Source organism: Aphis gossypii, chromosome 3 (genome assembly GCF_020184175.1).
Source record: "Aphis gossypii isolate Hap1 chromosome 3, ASM2018417v2, whole genome shotgun sequence".
Classification (NCBI taxonomy): Eukaryota; Metazoa; Arthropoda; class Insecta; order Hemiptera; family Aphididae; genus Aphis; species Aphis gossypii.
The window spans coordinates 41,633,304-41,654,099 of NC_065532.1; the positions used below are offsets into that span (position 1 = coordinate 41,633,304).

General features: G+C 28.9%; 6 protein-coding genes across 9 annotated transcripts; 4 read left to right on the forward strand and 2 right to left on the reverse strand.

Moving 5' to 3' along the window:
• Positions 1–454: 454 nt before the first annotated feature.
• LOC114129907 (lethal(2)neighbour of Tid protein) lies at positions 455–2,681 on the forward strand. Its single transcript, XM_027994767.2, has one exon. The coding sequence runs from the start codon at positions 591–593 to the stop codon at positions 1,863–1,865; it is 1,275 nt and encodes a 424-aa protein (XP_027850568.2). The 5' UTR covers positions 455–590; the 3' UTR covers positions 1,866–2,681.
• LOC114129895 (tRNA pseudouridine(38/39) synthase) lies at positions 1,863–6,688 on the reverse strand. Of its 2 annotated transcripts, none has more exons than XM_050205001.1 (9): positions 6,543–6,688; positions 4,884–5,004; positions 4,703–4,800; positions 3,712–3,913; positions 3,373–3,567; positions 2,986–3,290; positions 2,780–2,923; positions 2,493–2,626; positions 1,863–1,988 (listed from the first exon to the last, which is right to left on the reverse strand). In XM_050205001.1, the coding sequence occupies exons 2-9, from the start codon at positions 4,944–4,946 to the stop codon at positions 1,918–1,920; spliced, it is 1,212 nt and encodes a 403-aa protein (XP_050060958.1). In that variant the 5' UTR covers positions 4,947–5,004; positions 6,543–6,688; the 3' UTR covers positions 1,863–1,917. The 2 variants fall into 2 exon arrangements, with proteins under 2 accessions (XP_050060958.1, XP_050060957.1); XM_050205000.1 differs by having other exon boundaries at positions 4,884–5,008; positions 6,543–6,684.
• LOC114129897 (uncharacterized) lies at positions 5,231–12,718 on the forward strand. 2 transcript variants are annotated; one of them, XM_050204998.1, is made up of 16 exons: positions 5,231–5,592; positions 5,724–5,760; positions 6,012–6,117; positions 6,345–6,414; positions 6,566–6,854; positions 6,978–7,029; positions 7,152–7,331; positions 7,466–7,627; positions 8,367–8,537; positions 8,842–9,098; positions 9,317–9,520; positions 9,636–9,764; positions 9,846–10,154; positions 11,001–11,130; positions 11,231–11,378; positions 12,150–12,718. In XM_050204998.1, the coding sequence occupies exons 3-16, from the start codon at positions 6,063–6,065 to the stop codon at positions 12,412–12,414; spliced, it is 2,421 nt and encodes an 806-aa protein (XP_050060955.1). In that variant the 5' UTR covers positions 5,231–5,592; positions 5,724–5,760; positions 6,012–6,062; the 3' UTR covers positions 12,415–12,718. The 2 variants fall into 2 exon arrangements, with proteins under 2 accessions (XP_050060955.1, XP_050060956.1); XM_050204999.1 differs by lacking the exons at positions 5,231–5,592; positions 5,724–5,760 and having other exon boundaries at positions 5,769–6,117; positions 6,345–6,469.
• On the reverse strand, positions 12,410–13,490 carry LOC114129911 (protein YIPF3-like). Its single transcript, XM_027994771.2, has one exon. It carries the CDS (start codon positions 13,103–13,105, stop codon positions 12,482–12,484), a length of 624 nt encoding a protein of 207 aa, XP_027850572.2. The 5' UTR covers positions 13,106–13,490; the 3' UTR covers positions 12,410–12,481.
• A 158-nt stretch (positions 13,491–13,648) lies between these two features.
• Positions 13,649–16,386, forward strand: LOC114129908 (inhibitor of growth protein 1-like). 2 transcript variants are annotated; one of them, XR_007605406.1, is made up of 3 exons: positions 13,652–14,012; positions 15,699–15,776; positions 15,999–16,386. XR_007605406.1 is itself a non-coding variant. In XM_027994768.2 (2 exons), the coding sequence occupies exon 2, from the start codon at positions 14,117–14,119 to the stop codon at positions 15,101–15,103; it is 987 nt and encodes a 328-aa protein (XP_027850569.2). In that variant the 5' UTR covers positions 13,649–14,012; positions 14,083–14,116; the 3' UTR covers positions 15,104–15,634. The 2 variants fall into 2 exon arrangements, 1 of the variants encoding a protein (XP_027850569.2); XM_027994768.2 differs by lacking the exons at positions 15,699–15,776; positions 15,999–16,386 and adding an exon at positions 14,083–15,634 and having other exon boundaries at positions 13,649–14,012.
• A 1,194-nt stretch (positions 16,387–17,580) lies between these two features.
• Positions 17,581–19,777, forward strand: LOC114129906 (cleavage stimulation factor subunit 1). The gene is made up of 9 exons (XM_027994765.2): positions 17,581–17,852; positions 17,921–18,120; positions 18,183–18,337; positions 18,392–18,622; positions 18,688–18,848; positions 18,923–19,073; positions 19,139–19,232; positions 19,298–19,429; positions 19,497–19,777. The coding sequence occupies exons 1-9, from the start codon at positions 17,776–17,778 to the stop codon at positions 19,610–19,612; spliced, it is 1,317 nt and encodes a 438-aa protein (XP_027850566.1). The 5' UTR covers positions 17,581–17,775; the 3' UTR covers positions 19,613–19,777.
• Positions 19,778–20,796: the final 1,019 nt, after the last annotated feature.

Consider the following 20,796-nt stretch of genomic DNA (forward strand, 5'->3'; position numbering starts at 1 on the left):
TTTTGAATTTTTAATTTGGCAACCCTAAATAGGACAACCTAGAAAATTATATGCCCAGGGGCTCAAAAATTCTAAATACGGTCATGAGCGCGCAATCGCCATTATTCCATTAGTAAACGTATGCTAAAAATAGAAGACACAGGAAAACGCATAGAACACGTAAAAACGATATGTTGATGTGTCTTTTTTCTGCTTTTTTAATCAATATTATATACCTAAGTACTTAGGTCTTAGATATATTATTTAACTGTTGGGTGTATGGACGTATAGTATATGTGTTTACTGTCAAATATGTAGTTTAAAATAATATGATCAAAGGCGTAAAGCCGGTCACGCTTACGATATCAACAACAATGATAAGACTTATCAACCGTATTTTGGTTGACACGTGAGAACATGTTTCGCTTACGCTAGCTTAACCGCTGCATCTTGCCGTCTACTCAGTCTATGATAACGATTTATACGTGTGCGTTAAAATAAATTCACATCATGATCGTATTATGATTATTACTTATTCTGTTTTCATAATTATTACAATATTAGTATATCCCATATAAATAAAATTTAAAACGAACAACCGTCTTATTAATATGTGGAAAAAATATACAAAAACTATAAAAACTCGCGGGTTGCTAGAAAACATAAAAGCGTACTTGTTCGATCCTTCGTACACGTCTTCGATCAAATGGATTGTCATTGCCATCGAACTTGTGCTGAACTTGTACATCATACAAAGGGTCAAGTACACAGAAATCGACTGGAAGGCGTACATGCAAGAAGTAGAAGGTGTCGTGGTAAACGGCACATTTGATTATGGCAAACTGAGAGGAGACACCGGACCACTAGTGTATCCAGCCGGGTTCGTGTATGTGTTCTCCGTACTATACTACTTAACAGCGTTTGGTAAGAATATCAGAATTGGCCAATACATATTCATGTTACTGTATTTGATCAACATATACTTGGTGTTCAAAATACATGAACGCAGTCAAAAAGTGCCACCGTTTGTCATGTTACTACAATGTTTTTCTTCGTATCGTATCCATTCTATCTATGTATTGCGACTGTTCAACGATCCAATTGCCGTAATACTGCTCTACCTGTCCATTTACATGTTTCTAAAGAACAAATGGGTGATCGGCAGCATAGTCTACAGTTTGGCCGTTTCCATCAAAATGAACATCCTACTCTATTCCCCTGTACTATTAATATCGTATCTCACAAAATTTGGTGTCCTAGGAACAATCAAACACATAACATATTGTGCCTTGGTACAATTACTGTTGGGTTTGCCGTTTTTAATCAATAATCCTATAAACTACATACAGGGTGCGTTTGACCTATCCAGAGTCTTTATGTATAAATGGTCGGTGAATTGGAAATTCATCCCGCCCAACATTTTTGAGAGTGGATATTTTCATATACTTTTACTGGCCATACACCTCACAGTTTTGTTGTGTTTCACCGCAACATGGAAAAAATATTTGAAATCCTATGCCAAAATGAAACAAATCGAACACGAATTACAACCTCAGCTGAAGAAAAAGAAAATCAACATCAACATGGATATTAGCGCAAATTTATTTTTGTTACCCATGTTTTCAGCCAATTTTATTGGAATAATGTTCAGCCGCTCATTACACTATCAATTTTATGTATGGTACTACCACACACTGCCATTTCTATTGTGGTCAACACCTTATGGAAATAAGTTTAGACTAATTGTACTTGGCCTCATAGAAATATGTTGGAATACATTTCCTGCAACAGCATTTAGCAGTGCTTTATTACACGTTTGCCATTGCATTATTCTGTATGGAATACATAGGTACAGGTATACATATGGATCTATAAAAAAAAAATAGGTTTTGAAATTATATTATATTGTAATATTACAAAAAATGTAAACCAAAAATGTTATTTTTCATTGCATTCTAATTTAAGCTTCCCCTTTTTTGTGTAGTATTGAATCCGATTTTCTAAACTCGCTGAAAAAGAAAATATATGTTTGTTTATAATTAGTAGCTATGTTATCAATAAAATAAATGTAAATAATTATATTTAGATACATTTTTATAACCACACATTTTTAATTAATTTCACACCAAACATATCATATAATTAATAGTTATTAATTATATATTATAACTTTCTTTCATTTTTACTATCATACATAGTAGTAACATACTTAAATGTTATAGTGACTTTAAACTTAATTTAAAAAATTACTTCTTAATATACTTTTATTTATTTATGTTAATCATAAACCATACTCAAGATTTTAACTAAAATAAAACAGTTCCTGTGCACAGCCATCGACTGAGTGTACTTAATAAAAATCGACTGATAATGTTAAGAGCAAAATTGTAAGGAAAATATACTTAATTCATTGAATTAGTATTTAAAAATAATTTTTGAATTAGATCATAAAAATGAATGTTATTTTTTAATATCTTATTAATATTATATTATATAATATATTAGTATATTACCACTAGCCGGTCTCTTCAGGAGTGGTTGATAAATTTTAGAATGGACACCTTGTATTAACCATTTGCTTTGATTGTTAATCTTGTTTTCTACTAAGGTTTCAGTGTTTTTTAACATTTCTCCCAACATTGTAGCTCTGTAAGTTATGTTAATAAACAAATTTGATTTTAAAATAAACTTTCTATTTAGTATTTATTGTATTAACTATAGCTATCTTGAACTAAAAATGATTTAATTGAGAATAGACAAAAAGAATATTCAAGAGAAGGGTTAATTAAAAAAAAAATACTTGATCATATGTGTAGCCCATGAACATTGTAGACTAGTAATGACTTCGGATATAGACTCATCTTCAATAACCCAATTGACATTTTCAAATTGACAATCAAATAAATTTAATGGTAAGTCACTGGCTAAACAATATTGAGGTTTCCTAAAAATAGAAGCATTGTCATAGTGTACTTCAAGAAAAAAACAAATACTCAAACTAAATACCTTGGACAATTTTCAACATCCAATAAGTCTTTAAATATATTTTCATTTTCTTTACGAGATCCAACTAATATGAGTACTGATACTATACATCGAATTTGATGCCAAAGAAATGCCTTACCCACAATGGTAAGTTCACACATATCATAATCTCTATTTGTTGAAAATTGATTATTTTCAGCGCATATTTTAATATCAGCACTTGTGATCCTTCTATAAAATTGTACAACACCATTCGCAACATCCATTTTGCACAGGTTACGAAAATCGTGTGTTCCAATTACATGCTGTAGACCTTGATTCATCAACTAAATAAAATTTGAAAAAGTCATAAGTTTTTAATACTAATGAATTAATGATAACGTATTATTTATTGACAAAAGTACAAACATCTACATCAAGATCACCTCGAGGAAACCAGTATTTATATGTTCTAGAGCCACAATCAAACCGAGCACTGAAATCTTCTTTGACTGGACTCCAAGCCACTATCCTTATATCTTTTGGTAATATTCTATTGAGCATCTTACAATAGGGTAATTCGTTACTATCATCACCACTACTTCTTACAGTCAAAGAAATCGCCTATAAAATAAAATGGCTATGTTATAAAAAGTTAAGCAATTCTATAAAACAATAGTCTAGTAATAAATAATTTATACTACTTATTTTATTTATTATTGTATCTAATGCTAGTTGAATTTAGGTCGTAAACGTATACATTTTTACCTGGCTAAAAGAGCTAACACCTTTATCAGTTCTTCCACAACGGTGGTAATTTGAGGTTTGACGACTTTCTATTAAACAACACATGGTAAGTGCACGAAATAATTCATGTTCAATAGTCTTTTCTGAATTTTCTTGAGTGGCAAATCCATGATAGTCCCACCCTAAGTATAATAATTTAAAGACCACATGCCTTTTATGATATCTACAATCAATAAATACATATGAATTAGATAATTTATATTTAATAAAAGAAAAATTACATTATTTTAACCCTCAATTATTGTTATAGTATGTAAGTAATTACATACTATAACAATAATTTGGTACCTATAAGGTAAAATAATTTATAAGCTATGAGATTTAAAATGTGAATAACTGTAACAATATTTCTTAAAAATACCTATAACCCGTTTCAAAAGAGAACATACTGGGTGGCCACAGGCAAACCCAGTTTTGTCACGTAAATCTGGTATATTCTCTTTTGAAACGGGGTATAAATTAATATCCTTCAAACTAAATAATTGAAATAGTTTTATACTATTTTTCATTAAATCAAAAATTACCTTAGATAGTTAGATATATGATTTTTAACTATGGCTTTTAAATTTTATCATAACTGATTAAAAGTGAATCTACAAACTTTAACATACAACTTAAATATATAATAGATGATCTTGCTCATAGTATTTTTAACTAACAGTAATTCTACCACATTTTAATATCTTAACTTATACACTTCTAAAATACCATCAAAGATAGTAAAATACATAATAATGATTAAAATATAGAAAGAATAGATGCTATTACATTTTTTAATAAGTAAAATAATATGATAAATTGTACTTATTCCAATATACACTATACACACATAATTTAAGTTTATCTACCTTAGTACTAAGTTTAAAAGTACAAAAAAATTATAATATTCATATTCATAACATAGTAAGTTTCTTAATCACAAAATAATATGCATAATAATTTATTTCATTACTTTGAGAAATCAATATTTCTTTTAGGTTTCGTTTTTCTAGTCAGCTTCTTGCGTTTAACATTCTGATCTTTGAGGTCTAAAATTATACTAATAAGTTCCTGCAATTAAAATTACTGGTTATAATATTGTTAGACCAAAATATGTAAGTACCAATAAATGATATGTTGTAAAAATAAATTACCTCTTTAGTTAAGTGACTAAGATTTTCTGGATCATAATTATGAGAATCTACCTCTAGTGACATTTTGCATAATTTTTCTTATACTTTACTTTTAGACGATATGATACGATGATGGATCTGACTAACTAACAAAAATTTAAAAATAATACACTAGTAACAACTTAAATTAAATTAAGTATTTTGATTAAAAATTAGGAAGTAAGTTATTAAAACTAATTTTATATTTTCATTTTTTGAATTCATAGATTATCTCATATATTTATATTTATATCAATTGTAGCAGATAACTCCTGTAAATATGGCACTTATCACTTCTTGATAAAGTGATAATCGAAATTTTGTTTAAGTAGTTGCTTATAAATTTCTTATAAGGGGTTCTATTTAGAAATCACTAATCATCTATATTCTATAATTTCTTAATATCTACTAGTATTCCTAAGTAATTAATAAATTGTTTCCTCATTTTAACAAAAAAAAATATTAAAATGAACTACCTACATAAATTATTCAAATAATTATTGGTAAAGTAACATATTATAATAAATCATTAAAAAATATTGCTGTGAACATTTCACAAAAACATCCATATTTTCACGAACAAATTAATTTTTCACAGAAGGCAATCTTTGTAATGATCTATTTACCAATAACTAGTAACTTCTACAGTATTACTACATTCTTTTTAACTCAACATATTGTTCAAATTCAGGTATAAAGTAAAATGTGTTTTAAATAACGAATTTACAATAAAAATTTTGTTATAATAATAAATTTTTATTTATTTATTCCATCATTAATTTGTTAATTTCGTAAGCGCTAATTCAAAATTGAAATGCTCAGTGTCTCCCAAGATCTCGTATTTGCCAGTTATGTAAATGTAAGCATAAATATTAAATAATGAAATAATATACTAATTAGCAATTATCAAAGACGTAAGATATCACAAAAATATTTATGTATATGTTTACTATAACTGTCTTAGAAGTTAGAAGATAAAAAAAAATAATACAATAATGATATTTATTAATTATTATAATTTATTTATGGCCCATTTGATATTATCCGCAGCCATAGATCCACATGACCCGTGTTGTTAGTTGTGTTATTTTAATTTTGTTGACTTGACAGAAACAAAAAATTCAATACATATTTAAGAAACTATAACCTTCATCAAAAATTATGTTTTGGATATGGACTTGTTTCATTATACTAATGACTTTATACGTTATAGATAGTAAGTAAGAGCATATTATTATAATATTATAATATAAAAGATAAATTTCATCGACCGCCGTAGCCCGTAATAAATAATAAATATCTACTATTATATCATTATATACTATAATAATAATAATAATTAATAGATAGGTACAAAAATATCTTTAACTGTGCAAAAAATACATTTATGTTATTAATGTATAAGTTACAAAGCATCATGTTTATGCAAAGTATATAATTTAGGAAAACAATATGTTCGAGGTTATGAATACACAAAATACAACTGGACAAATTCGGACCCTAATTGGAACAAGTAAATACAGACGATGTATAATTATTACATACAAAGCTATACGTAAATTACTTAAGTATGGAACTATATTTTTCACTATGACTATTCAGATATCTATCTATAATTTTTATTGACATTTTGCATTTTACCTTTATTATTATTATTATTTTAGATGGACCGATTGCAAGGGCTCGTGTGGTGAAACTGGCTACATGTCTCGATACCGCAGTACTACGTCGAGCGATGTCCTCTGCGAATTTAACCACGAGTGGAAAACTTGCAACATTTTAGGATGTACGATAAGGAATTACACCGAGGCCGCCGAAGGAAATGAACTCAAAACACGAGAGTTAAATTACATCCTGGAAATAACGAGGAACACAAATCAGATTTTTTGGAACGCGTGTTTCTCGGATCATTGTAATTACAACGCTTTGAAGAACGAGTTTACGAATAACACTGTTAGTTTAAAATTTCATCTTTAAACCATCACAGGGCAATAAAAAATTCAAAACTTCTTAATCATATCACTCACTGTGGTAATAGATCAATAGCATTGTTTTGTTTTAAATTATTTTTAATAGGATCGATTGTGGAACGCTTTGTTATGTGTTAAACACAATTTGGGCTGTCCCGGTAAGCGAATGTCAAAAGTATAATAATTATTGTTATCTGCTAGCTTATATTATACCAGCGAATAGATGCTCAGTTAACAAATTATTATAATTTATTATTGTTATTTTTACTGCGTTGTTAAGTTAAAGGAGGCTGGAGTAAATGGAGTTCTTGGTCGAAGTGCACCGCTACGTGTGGTTTTGGAATGCAATACCGATTACGATATTGTGATCATCCTTGCCCATCAAGAACGTCACTTAACTGTTCTGGAAACTACATAGAATTTAAAAATTGTTTCGGGAAATCGTGTACAGCTAAGACCAGTATGCAATAACTCACCAAAACTTAAAATATAATATAATTTAAACAACAAGATAATATAATAATAAAAATATATTTACCTGCAAGATACGGTTGTAAATATAATGTGCGTATAATATTAAATTAAATCTAATAGATGGAACTTGGTGTAAGTGGATGAAATGGTCGGAATGTAGCGTTCAGCAAGGAAATGGTATCATCGTCCGGAAACGTTTTTGTCGGTCCTCTAACAACAATAGTGTATACATGTCATGTTCAGGACCGCACACAGAAATCGGTCGATGCTATGTACCTGGAGGTAACATGTAACACGTATAATGCATATAATATAGGTATCTGATAATTTCGATTTAGACCTACAGCTGAAAAGAGTAGAACCTTTTGTTTCGAAAAGAATTGCAGTATACTTGTGTACTATACCTAATATAATGCAGGAAGTGTAGTAACCAATGATTCGAAACATTATGTAAGATTTTCGATAATTTAGGATTCATTTCAGTTTTTATAAATCCAATATTCAGCCGGAATCAGGTTTAGCATATTATACAATAAATTATACATTATCATGTGACATATATGTTTCGACAATCCGTTAATATTTAATTAAATATCAGCTTTATATGAGAGAACATAAATCGATGTTCCGGTTATAAAATGAATGCTAACATTTCAATCTTACAGCCAAAATAAAATATGTCGATATTATATTTATTTATATATACCTATTACGTAGCTATTTATTATTCATAATAGGTATATACATGCATATTATGTATTACATTTGCTTTATACAAATATTTATATAAATATTTCAACCTCATAACATAGGATATTTAATATTTTACTAGGTAATAGTTTTACTGTGTGTATACCTACTAAAATTTTTTTTTCTGAATAGCAATTAATTCGGAAACAGATATAATCAAACTTATTAAAACAATAGATTTCAACCCCCGTTGATTTATAGAAACAAAATATTTATTAAATACATAATTAATAGCATTTTATTTCTGATTTCAACACGTCTGTCATAACAGTCGATGGAGGATGGTCTGAATGGCTAAAATGGAGCCCCTGCTCGACTACATGCGACAGAGGAATTCGGTATAGGCTACGAAGTTGTAGCCGACCGGAGCCGGAAAGCTCTGGACGACATTGTGAGGGAGAGACTGTACAGACCAATATATGTTACGTCGGACCCTGCAAAGGTGTGAAAATAATTATTAGGTAATAATATTTATAGTATATTATCATAAACACTAAGATGGAAAAAACTGCAGGCTTCAGTATATTATACTATATACTGTATCGTGTAAATATACGATAAAAGAACTACCTATTATTAAAGGTACATACTTGTATAGTTAACTTGTAAGTAAAATAATCGATTTTTTTTTTTTTAATATTTTTCATTATTTATAATGAGTAATTATTATAATAGTCTATACAACAATTTACGTACCTAATGGCTAATACCTATACTTATATTAAGTTATACTTTTGAAATGATAGGACCACCGATTATGGTGACCACATTTGATAAACAGTCTCACATTAAGTACGCTGCTACGGAAACAAGTACGACTCTGCTGCACGTCGTTGTACAGTTTTATCCTTTCGGCATGTCCGGTACTATACTTCGACGGTTCGACAACGATTGTGATGGTTACTGCAATAGCATTCAGCTGAATTTGATCGATTTTCGTCTAATTTTAATTGTCGACATAGACGGGTGCAATGTTACATTACAAAGTACTTCCACAATAAACGTAAGTAAATTTAAACCAATAATTCCATGTGAAAATTGCGAACCTGCGAAATTATAATTTATGTGCGTCAAATTGTAATCAATCGTATTCGCAATGTTCGCAAGCTTTAGATTTCTACATCAACCACCATACTGATTTCATAGTTATATAATATAATTAATATTATGCGTTAATAAAGGAATTAAATTCTTTGTATCGAGTTTTATTTTTACCTATAGTTTGGATGGAATGAAGTTATCTTTTCGATCACCAAAAACAAAGTAGAACTACAATTAAATAACCACCAAACGTCAACATTTATAAAATGTATGATTTGGGCTGTGAATCTGGACCAAGTGATGATCATCGGAGAAGATTTCGAAGGTTACATAAAAAAGTTTGACGTGAACTTTATGCCTTACGCATTAACCATAAACGAGAAAGTACATAAATATATATATATATACTTATATCACTGCAATAATTTTCTCTATATTAAGCTCCATAATACGTCCTGGACGTTTGGTATTCCTAAATGTAATACGTCCCCAAATTTAGCTTTCAGATACCATGTATATACCTTACACGACTTTCAATACAGTCTTCGAACTATCAGAAGAGCAATCGTACTCAGATCTATTTAATACGATTAAGATCCCTTGCCCGCAACCGAGTAACAATTGGAAGGTTTGAAAATTAAAATAAAATGTTCTGTCATTAGGTGTTTAGCATGTTGTACCTGATATTGTGTTTCGTATTTTAATTCAGTTGGAATTGTATTTGAGGTTTGAAATTTTAGCCAACGGAAATTTTATTTCAACCCGAAGCACTGCAGCAGATTACATGTCAGTAGAAATTAATAACGACGTGTTCAAGCTTAAGATAAAATTGGATGAATACTTTGACGAAGTGTCAATAAAGTTTGAGTACATCGATTCATCTTGGATTCACTTGGAAATCGAACAACACGATAACAGCTGGTGTTTGAGTGTGAATGACAACAAACGTTCATTGATGATGCCCGATGAAGTGTTTGTTGAGCTCTGTGAAGATCATATGTATATTGGTAACTTTCAGGTCAGTAAAAATTTAAATAAATTAATAAAAAGTAAAGATACTATAATATAAGATATAATATAAACAAGCCAATAGATAAGAGGCGGAGCTGCGGAGGGTAAACCTATTTTCATAATAATTTAAAAGAAAACTAATATTTACTTAGTGTTTGATTAGAAAAATAAGTAATATAAAATTCTGCTGATATTTATTATAAATATAATATATAAAGTATAGTACCCTAGTAGGTATTAGTTGTTTTTTATTTTTTAAATTAGTTATTTATAATATTCTAACTGCTTATAAATGTACCCAAAAATTATAATATGTATTTATCACCAAGATGAGTGAGATGCCAAATGTTTTAACGAAGTTTTGGAGTTGGGGATCCAAAACCACCTTTAAATACGCCAAATACGGCCTTGTGTGTATGAGAGCGGCGAAACATGATTGAGCCCGTTTTACCATTTTACCTGCAAAAAATACATCACGACTGTGCTCAAGTAGTCAAGTCTATAATAATATAAGTATTGCCAATCTAACAATTTTCCAATACACTATTTAAAAGTTCAATTGGGCTTCATTAATTCGAAGCCAAAGTTAAAAGTTCGACGGTATTTTTAAATATTGTATTGGAAAATTATTAGAAGGGCAATAAATAGGTATATTATATTATTACTATAGGCTCAAGCGCAATCGTGGTGTATTTTTACAGGTAAAAAGGTAGGATGGGATGTTCACCCGTTTAAAAGTTATACTTACATAGAACTATCAACTATAGAAGACGTGTACCTAGAATAAACCAGTTAATTAATTAAATGTTACTAATTGATGTTGATCCGTTTCTGTTACTAAACATTTATTTAGGAAAATCAAAATTCGACACAACTCCGAGGAATCATAGGATATTTAAAACTAAATGATGATATTTTAAATCCTAATGACTTTATTATTAATTCCAAAACAGAGTACAATGCCTTGACACGGAACTTATCAGGTAAATTTATAGAATTTGTATGTTTCATTTTAAATTTATAATGCATTCCATATTTATATACTTTTGTCTATTACTCTATTGTATAAAATTTTTTAATCAGATACGCTGTATAATGAAGTAACAATGACAAGTGAAAATGATGTTATTGAATTAAACTGTATTTTCATCAGTGAACTCAAATATGAAGATTTAGATATTGTATGGTTAAAATCTTATGAATTGGGTTTACATAGAATTGACTGTAATATGTAAATATAAATTCAATCTACTAGTAAATTATTATTTAGTATAGTACCCAGGAAAGTGTATTATGTATACTCTATTAAGTATTAATTATGCACTTTCTAAACAGAATTATCTTAAAAATAATGTGTTGTGTTCATATTTAAAATTGCCTTTAAAATCTTATGTACAAACTTTTTCATTATTTTATTTGATAAAATTTCAATAACTGTAGATAGTTATTTGTTAAGACATGCAGGGCCAGATCTACTCCCTCATTACACTTCTTTAATTAGGTAAATTGGAGTCCTCCAAGTAAGACTTCTGGGGAAATTACCACGGTTCACCCCTCCCCCCTAGATTCAATCCTGATTAAACATTAACCATTCTGAAATAAAATCCATAATACATAAACAAGTATTGACATTTTGAAACTAGTGTAAGCTATTTTAGTATTTTATGTAATGTGTACGTTAAAAATTAAATTTTATGTTATAATTGAATTTAATATAGGTAGATCTATTTATACTGACTTACTTTTGAATAGATTTATTGTTGAACAGCCTTGTAGAACTTAACTTGAAAACAAATTTTTCTTGTTATATAAGAACTTAATTCTTAATAAAAAAGTTTGAACCTAAGTAATAAGTATATAACATCCATACTGTATGTACCTAAGTGCCTATTTTACTAATTTTATCATAAATATCCTATAATAAAATCAATTTTTCAAAAACTCGTATACACAAAATATTTATAGGAGCAATACATTTTTAACATTTAACTTATAATTACAGATCTCACAATTGTGCTATTATAACTAACAAACATGTATCTCAAATCACAATATTTTCAAAATCTGTGCATGAAGATTACTTTTACTTATGTATATCAATGAAAATAAAAAAGATAATGTGCATTTATGGTGTTACAACATTGAAGAATAATTTTGACACTGTTAATGATGTAATGAAAACATTTATAATCCTTGGGAGACTGATTGCATTGCTAACAATATTTTTTCTTATGTTTACGATAAAAAATAAAATAAAAAGACTTTAAATGTGTACATCAATTTATTTAAATATTTAAACCTAATTAACAATTAGCTATGTACAGTTTGAGTTATCTAGTGTTTGCGGTATGCAAAGCTCGAATGAACAAATGTAAAATACAAAAACACAACAAACAGAGTTTGTAAAATAGCAATTATACTGCAAACTAACAGTCTGATGGCAGGCAATTTAATGGTTAATAATATTATGAGACATGTTCTAAAAACACTAGTGCCGGTAAACAGAATTAGGGCCAAATAAAATATTACATTGTTTGTTTCATCCGATATAAAACTAATAACAAGCGTAAACACATAACCATAAAGACCGTACCCTAACAATGACAAAATCTGCAAGAAAGATATACTAGATTTCCCTAAACGGGTTAGTAAATAACAAATCGCTGGCATCGATAGACAATATATGGCCAAGACTTCAGTAGGCGATCTGTGATAAATGGCTGATGGCGTTTTGTATGCGTGTCCATAGCCGAGTATTGTGGCCAACAGTATGAACGCCAAACACGGCCCCAAGAAGTCTACGTACACAAACCTAGAGTGCAGCGGAGGTGTGAACGATTGTAATATGCGTTTCGGCAGATCGTCGGCAGGCATCGTGAAATACGACAGGGCGCGAGTGACGACATCCTTTTCTTTCGAAGGCTCCGACCCCAAAAATATTATCGAATGATCTTTCATCTTATGACTAAGTATTAATGTTTAATAGATAGGAAAGTAGGTATACAACAATTAAGAACGAACTGACGTATTCACTGTTTACCGTCAAGCTTATTCTTGGTGTCCTTAAGCTTTTCGGTGATATTTTTCAGGGTTTTTTCTAACTGTTCAGACTTCATATCTTCTGTCAATGATTTCGCACGAATTGCCTTGTGAACGACGAACCGCGCAATGCTTCTCATAAACTTAGAATCCGCCAATTTATCAACCAATTGTTGGTTATTCATAAAATATTGTAGAAATCTAAACACCATTTTCACAAATAAGCACTATGAAGTTTGAAATTTAATTAATAACTTAAAAAACATTTTTCATTTCACAATTGATGGCAATAGAGAAAATCCTGAAAATCACTCAGTAAAATAAGAACTCTAATCTCATATGTCGAACCAGCGTTGCCAACCTTTTAAGGATACCAATAGCAAAAGAGATAACTCGTCGTAATATAAATAAAAAATATCGTTTCGGGTTTAGTGAATACTACATTGCTATTCGCTAGCAGCAGAGGCGCAGAGCAGACTATCAGCCTGCGCTCCGGCAACAGCCCACATAATGGTACTCATTCGCGTTTTTGATATCAAAAGGCAAAAACCAATAACCAGCCGTGTTTTACCCTATAAATTATAACTGTTGTGACTTGTAGATTGTCATATTGTGTGTTATTTTATTACTACTTAGTAAAGTTATTCGTTACTTGTCTGTGACCAATGTCCAGCCGTGTGTAATGATTAATTATTGTTAGTTGGCAGATTAAAATGTTCTTTTAAACAATATCACCATTATCGAGCCGCAATACGTGCCTGCGTTTGAATTTAATTCACTGTTTACGAAGATACGACTAACTGCTTGACACTATGGTTCTCGAGAAGTAAGTTTGATTTAAATCATTATTTTCTGTTTTCTTATAAAACTGTCCAAATAGCGAATATATTGTATAGAATCTGTTGTTTGGGTTGAATATTTTTCGATAAAATGACGAACCGAACGAATAGAGCTTTGGAATATTACAATGATTATATTGACTGCACACAAAACATGCCTTTGGACGTACAGCGTCATGTAACGCAGATGCGTGAACGCGATTTGGAGTTCCAAGAAATGATGTCAAAGATCAAAGCATTGACGGGCAATTTTAATGGTTCCATTACTAAATTAAATTCTGAAAAATTGACAAAGCTATTAATAACTGGTTTAAATCTGGGGGATAAAAAAGTACAAACAGTTCAAGATATAGCTGATTTGGTAGATGATAAAGTCAGAAAATTAGAAATTGGTAGGAAATATTTGACTTCTGCTAAAGAACCCGATGCTCCCAAGCCAAGTATCAAAGAAAAATTAGAGAGCGGTAATTGTTCCAAAGAACGAAGTTTACCTAGCACTAGTACTAGTACTGTTTCTAAAGAACTGAAAAAACGGAATACTGATAACGATAGTAATGAATCTAATAATGATGTTAAAATTGCAAAACGGCCCCGACGTAATAGAGCCGATGAGCCAGATTACAAAGAAATTTCTGATGACGTGGTAGCATTGTCAGTCTTACAACATTCCAACACGCCTTTACCAAGAGCCACAGCAACAGCCCAAGTACAATCTCAAGTAACGTTGAAGAAAGTAGCTCAAAAAACAGAAACAAAAACCAAAAAGAAGGGAAAATATAAGAAACAACAGAAGGATAATTCACCGTCATTGGATGATGATGATGATATAGCTGTTGATCCAGATGAACCCACTTACTGTCTATGTGATCAAATTTCATATGGAGAAATGATATGCTGTGATAATGATTTATGCCCAATAGAATGGTTTCATTTTTCATGCGTCTCATTATCAACAAAACCAAAAGGAAAATGGTTTTGTCCAAAGTGTCGTGGTGATCGACCGAATATAATGAAGCCTAAAGCGCAGTTTCTCAAGGAACTCGAACGATATAATAAAGAAAAAGAAGATAAAGCTTAAGATATTGTTTTGAACATAAACAACAATCTACTTAATTTGACTTGATGTTTATAAATACCAAATAAAACAATAAATTATCTAGTATTTAGTTTACAGTTTATTCAACCAAGCTGAATTAAAGTTTATGTATATATTATTTAATAAGTTAAAAATAAAATTATGAATTTTATTAGTTTAACTTAATATTATTAAAACATTCAATGCATGCAAATTTATCAAACTTAAATTTAGACATAGGTACGTAATTAATTGTATATAATTTGATGACATGTATCATCTTTACTAATTTTATACTATAAACTACTATGATAACTTTTTGTATTATATAATTATAATATATTATATTTTTTTATTTAATAATGATATTGACTATTATAATTTATCACACTATTTTAACCATTTAATTCAATAAATTAAGTATACAAAATGTAAATTTTATTTTCCGGTAAAATAACATGTTATAAGTGCCCCTCTAATGTTTTATTGTTATTGTTTTGTATAAATATTTTTTTTACTAATTACTACTATCTTTTATTGTCATCAGTATAAATTTTCTCATTTTTTAACTCCCTCCTTTTTAACTTCTTCTTATTAGAACAGAGTGCAGTTCCATATTGGATTTTGTTGAGCTTGCCCAATCGGCTGGTGTCAAAATTTCACCTAATGTTGCAAGGTAGGTACTGATTTATTATTAACTGTTATATTACATTGTGGCATATTATTTTTAATCGTGAGTGATGTCCTGAAAAATATTTGTTTATGTTCATATTTTGTTTGTAATATATAATTTATTCATTATCCCCTTTTATTAACTCTTAAAATATGCCTCTATGTAGTATTAATCAAATGGTGATTGTCTATGTTTTTAATATTTTTTTAATGGTTTTGTTTACAGTGCAATGTTAGAATTACTAGACTTAGGTTATTCTCCGTCAATCGTCAGAAAAGTGTGTCGTGAGATTGCCAAATACAAAAGTCGACATGAAAAAACTGGTACTACAATGAATAGTACCAGTTCCAAATAAAAACTCTATAGTTTGCTTATTTTTTTTAACATTTGATGACAATTTTATATATAAAAAAAAAATAATAATAAGCAATTCATCATCAATCATGAATGTAAAATGTATTATGATTAATTTTTGAATTTGTATAAAATTTTCCATAAAAATAGTAATATCACTAAATATTGTTAAAATAATTTATATTTATTTAAATATCTAAGTATAATATTTAAGTTTATAGGGTTAAATGTTAACATTGTATGTTAAATGAAAAAAATTATTGAGTTATGAAAATATAATTGTTAAAAATAATTTTTTATAAATAATAAAAACTAAGATTATAATTTTGGTTTGTTATTAAAATTATAATTTTTATAGCCATTTTATGTATATCAAAAACTTTAATGTAATAAGAGTAGGTCCTCATTTATCTGAACTAATTGAACTTGAATATTATGTTCATATAATATATCGCAAAAGAAAAATCCATATTATATTGGACTTAATTTAAATTATTTATTAACTTTGTTACAATAATAATAGTTGATATATTCTATACCTATAACAAATGTAAAATGAATATCAATATTGTAATACTCCTTCAAGCTTAGCTTGTAATAGGAGAGCAGTCCTTATCAAATAAATATTAGAGTATTCTAATATTAATTTTATTTATTTATGAATACTATTTGAATCAAATATTCAAAATTTAGATGAACTTTTCTTTAGTTTAATAAAAAATATTTTTTCAATAAAACTTGCTAATAAATACCTGTAAAAACAATGAAAAGCATTTTATAGGTGAATTAATCTAAAATTTTAAGGGTATTCTCAGCCTAACATTTATAGATGTAGCTTCTAAGCATTTTCAGATTTTCTATTTTCAAATTGTACTGTGTTCTACACCGTTAAATATAAACATGTAGCTAAACAGCTAAAGGAATATATATTTTATACACCAATTTGGTTTACTTAGAAATAAATGTACATATATAATTACAGAGTTTTACTCATATATACTAATATATAAATAGAATTATGATTTTTTTTTTTTTAAATGGTAAAGGTAAGCAACATTAGCAGTCATTTGATAAAAGTAGGTAATATATTATAATAAATTAATACCCATTGTGATAATTATTTATTATAATAAATATTTACCAAACAACGATCACTTAGCATTCAGGAATTTTTTTAAGTAAAATACATGTCACGTTTCACAATCTCACGTGAAACAGTACTGACCGCTGAGCGCGAATCTGCGAACACCGACTGAACCTCAGTCGCTCAGTGACTGAGCGGCGAGCGTAGCGTGTAGATACTGTAGAATGCAGAAGTGCAGGAGTGCAGGACGTCCCTTAATGTTGATGAACAAATGAAGTTACTGACGTATTTTAAATTTTACTCGTGTTTTTTGTTTTGGATGTCCGTGTACAAAACTGATAGTGTTATCATATTTCAAACTTTATCCGTTCTAAGCGTTCTAACATAATTGACTAGAAAATATAAGTATTAAATAACATAATAATATTGAGTTTATGCCGCTAACTTGCTATAATATTAAATAAACATTATAGTATGATCTAAAAAAACTTAAATAATTAAACTATTTTGAGTTACTGCTTATTAGTTATTTTTGTATGAGATCGAGTTCAACAAACATTTAAGATGAGGAGTGAAGTAAATAATGCCAAACCTGAAATGTGTATAAAGAATAAAGATTATTTATACAGACTCATAATAAGGTAAACTATAAATCCTAGTAAATATCAATCCATAGTATTTAGATTTTTACTGATTTTTATTTGTTTAGTCAACTGTTTTATGATGGCCATTCCACAATTGCAACAAACTTAGCTGTCCTGGTGAATGTTGATCCACCTTGTCCTCCATCAGATCGACTGATGAGTGTAGTGACAAAAGGCTTACAGCATGAAACCGATAGACAAAAAGAATCAGAGCAAGCATTAAACTTAAATCCAATTCAACAAATGTTAATTGGACCGGGCATTGGTATGCTTAATTATTTATATAACATCAATGTATGTGTTTCATTCATTATTAAATCTCATTAGATTTGGAATTTGAGACTAATGTTAGCTGTACTGCTCCCGAACCGTCACTTTATGAAACTGTATATGTAACATCCCACAAAGGACCCTGTAGAGCTGGTGCTTTTAGTCCTGACGGACAGTTAATCGCTACAGGAAGCAGTGATGCATCAATTAAAGTAATTATATTTTACAACACTAAATTGAAAGATTTATTAAAATAATATTTATAGATTTTAGATGTTGAAAGAATGCTGGCTAAAGCACATGATATTGGTAATACTGATAATCAAGAAGGACAGGGACATCCAGTAATTCGAACGTTATATGATCATTTAGAAGAAGTGACGTGCTTAGAGTTCCATCCTAATAAGCCAATTTTGGCTTCAGGCTCTCGAGATTGTCATGTTAAACTTTTTGATTATTCTAAAACATCTGTGAAGAAAGCCTTTAAGACAATAAATGTAAGACGTAATCAAATTATAAATTTCATAAATTATTTTAACCGCATACAAACTCTACATTATAGGATGTCGAACCTATAACATGTATTAGTTTTCATCCCGTCGGAGACTTTTTAGTAATGGGCACCAATAGCCCTGTCATAAGGCTTTACGATATAAATACAGTTCAATGTTATGTTTGTTCACTTCCTAGTCATCAACATACTGGTCCTGTTACATCAATCAAGTATAAAAAAATATATCTTATGTGTAATGTCTGTACAATTACTTGTAAATATATTGTTTATTGTAATATATTAGGTATGAACCAAGTGCCAGGTACTTTGTGTCTTCTAGTCGAGATGGTTCAATTAAGTTGTGGGACGCTGTATCTAATAAATGTGTTAACACACTCGATAAAGCACACGATGGTAGTCAAGTGTGTTCTGTGACATTTTCAAGAAATGGAAAGGTGATAACGTCTTTAATTTAATTTTCATAAATATTATATTAAATAATTTTCTATCTTATTTGTAGTACATCTTATCATCAGGCAAAGATTCTTTAGTGAAACTTTGGGAATTGTCCACTAGTAGATGTCTGATTGCGTATACTGGAGCTGGAACTACTGGTAAATTAGTATTTGTTTTGTTCAAAATTGTGTAAATAATTAATGATTTTTTTTTTTTTTAATAGGAAAACAAGAACACCGTACCCAAGCATTGTTTAATCATACTGAAGAGTATGTCATGTTCCCAGATGAAGCCACTACATCTTTGTGTGCATGGAATGCACGAAATGCTTCACGACAACAACTTTTATCATTAGGTACCTAATTGATTTCTTCAAATGCATTAGTTTTATTAAAATGATTTCATTGTGAATTATTTTGTAGGTCATAATGGAGCTATACGTTCAATAGTGCACTCACCAAATTCTGCAGCATTTTTGACTTGTTCAGATGATTATAGAGCCCGTTTTTGGTATAGAAAACACTTGATTGGAGCATAAATTGAATATTTTTATTTTTATTCAAACCCTATTTATTTATATAATTTTGAATAAACTTAATGTACATGGGTAAAAATAACTAAATTATATTGAATTTATCAGTGTAATAATTAAATAAAAGTGTTTATAATATAATTATAATAAAGTAATATTTTAGTAACTTAATCTTTAGAAAGACATCACACCTATATGTGTTGTTTGTGTCTTAGAAATAAACAAAATTCCAAGTTTGTATTCAGCAACATCAATTTTTTGTAGAAAACTTTAAAAAGACACTATATCCACTTATTGTCTCTGTCTTATACACGGGTAACATAGTTAAAAACTGTTTTGCGCAAGACAACTTTACTTCCTCAATATTTTTTTCAAAATTACCAAAATTTTAAATCACATTGAGAAGAACTTTACTTGTGTCATAATGTTTTAATTTTTTTGATTACATAAATTAAATTAAATTTATCGGTTTGAGAACTTAAGGTTTTTTCATTTAATTATTAAAAATTATTGGTTGCCACTATCAAAAAAATTAAAACACTACAACACTGGTAAAGTTCTTCTGAATGTGATTTAAAATTTTGGTAATTTTGATAAAAATATTGAGGGAATAAAATTGTCTTGCGTAAAACAGTTTTTAACTATGTTGTGCGTGTATAAGACAGACAACACATGCGAGTATGGCGTCCTCTTAATAATAAATTGAATTGACCTAACATCAAATTTAGCAATATAAACACTATCTGTTGTTTCTTCTGGATTTTTTACAATATTTTAATTTTTAGGGAAGTATAAGAATTTTTAAATTGGAATATTTTACATACTCGTAACTTGTTTAAAAATAAAATATCCTAAAATCACAGTTAATTCTCAATACTGTAAGTTTGAATTTTAAAATAGACCAATTAACTGGTGATATTTAAGTTTAAATAAAGCATTATTGAAGACATTCAATTTTTTTGTCACTAAATAACTATTTACCTATTCTTTTATAAAGTATACAAATTATGGTCAATTTACAATTTAACAGTGCCAAGTTAATGCTATGTCTCATCTGCATAGGTATATACATATAACTTATGTTAAACTTAACATTTGCATATAAATACATAGTTACCTATAAAATATTTTGACTTTAATACTCTGAAGGTCGAAGGATTTAATTTATTATATAGGTATTTATTTGTATA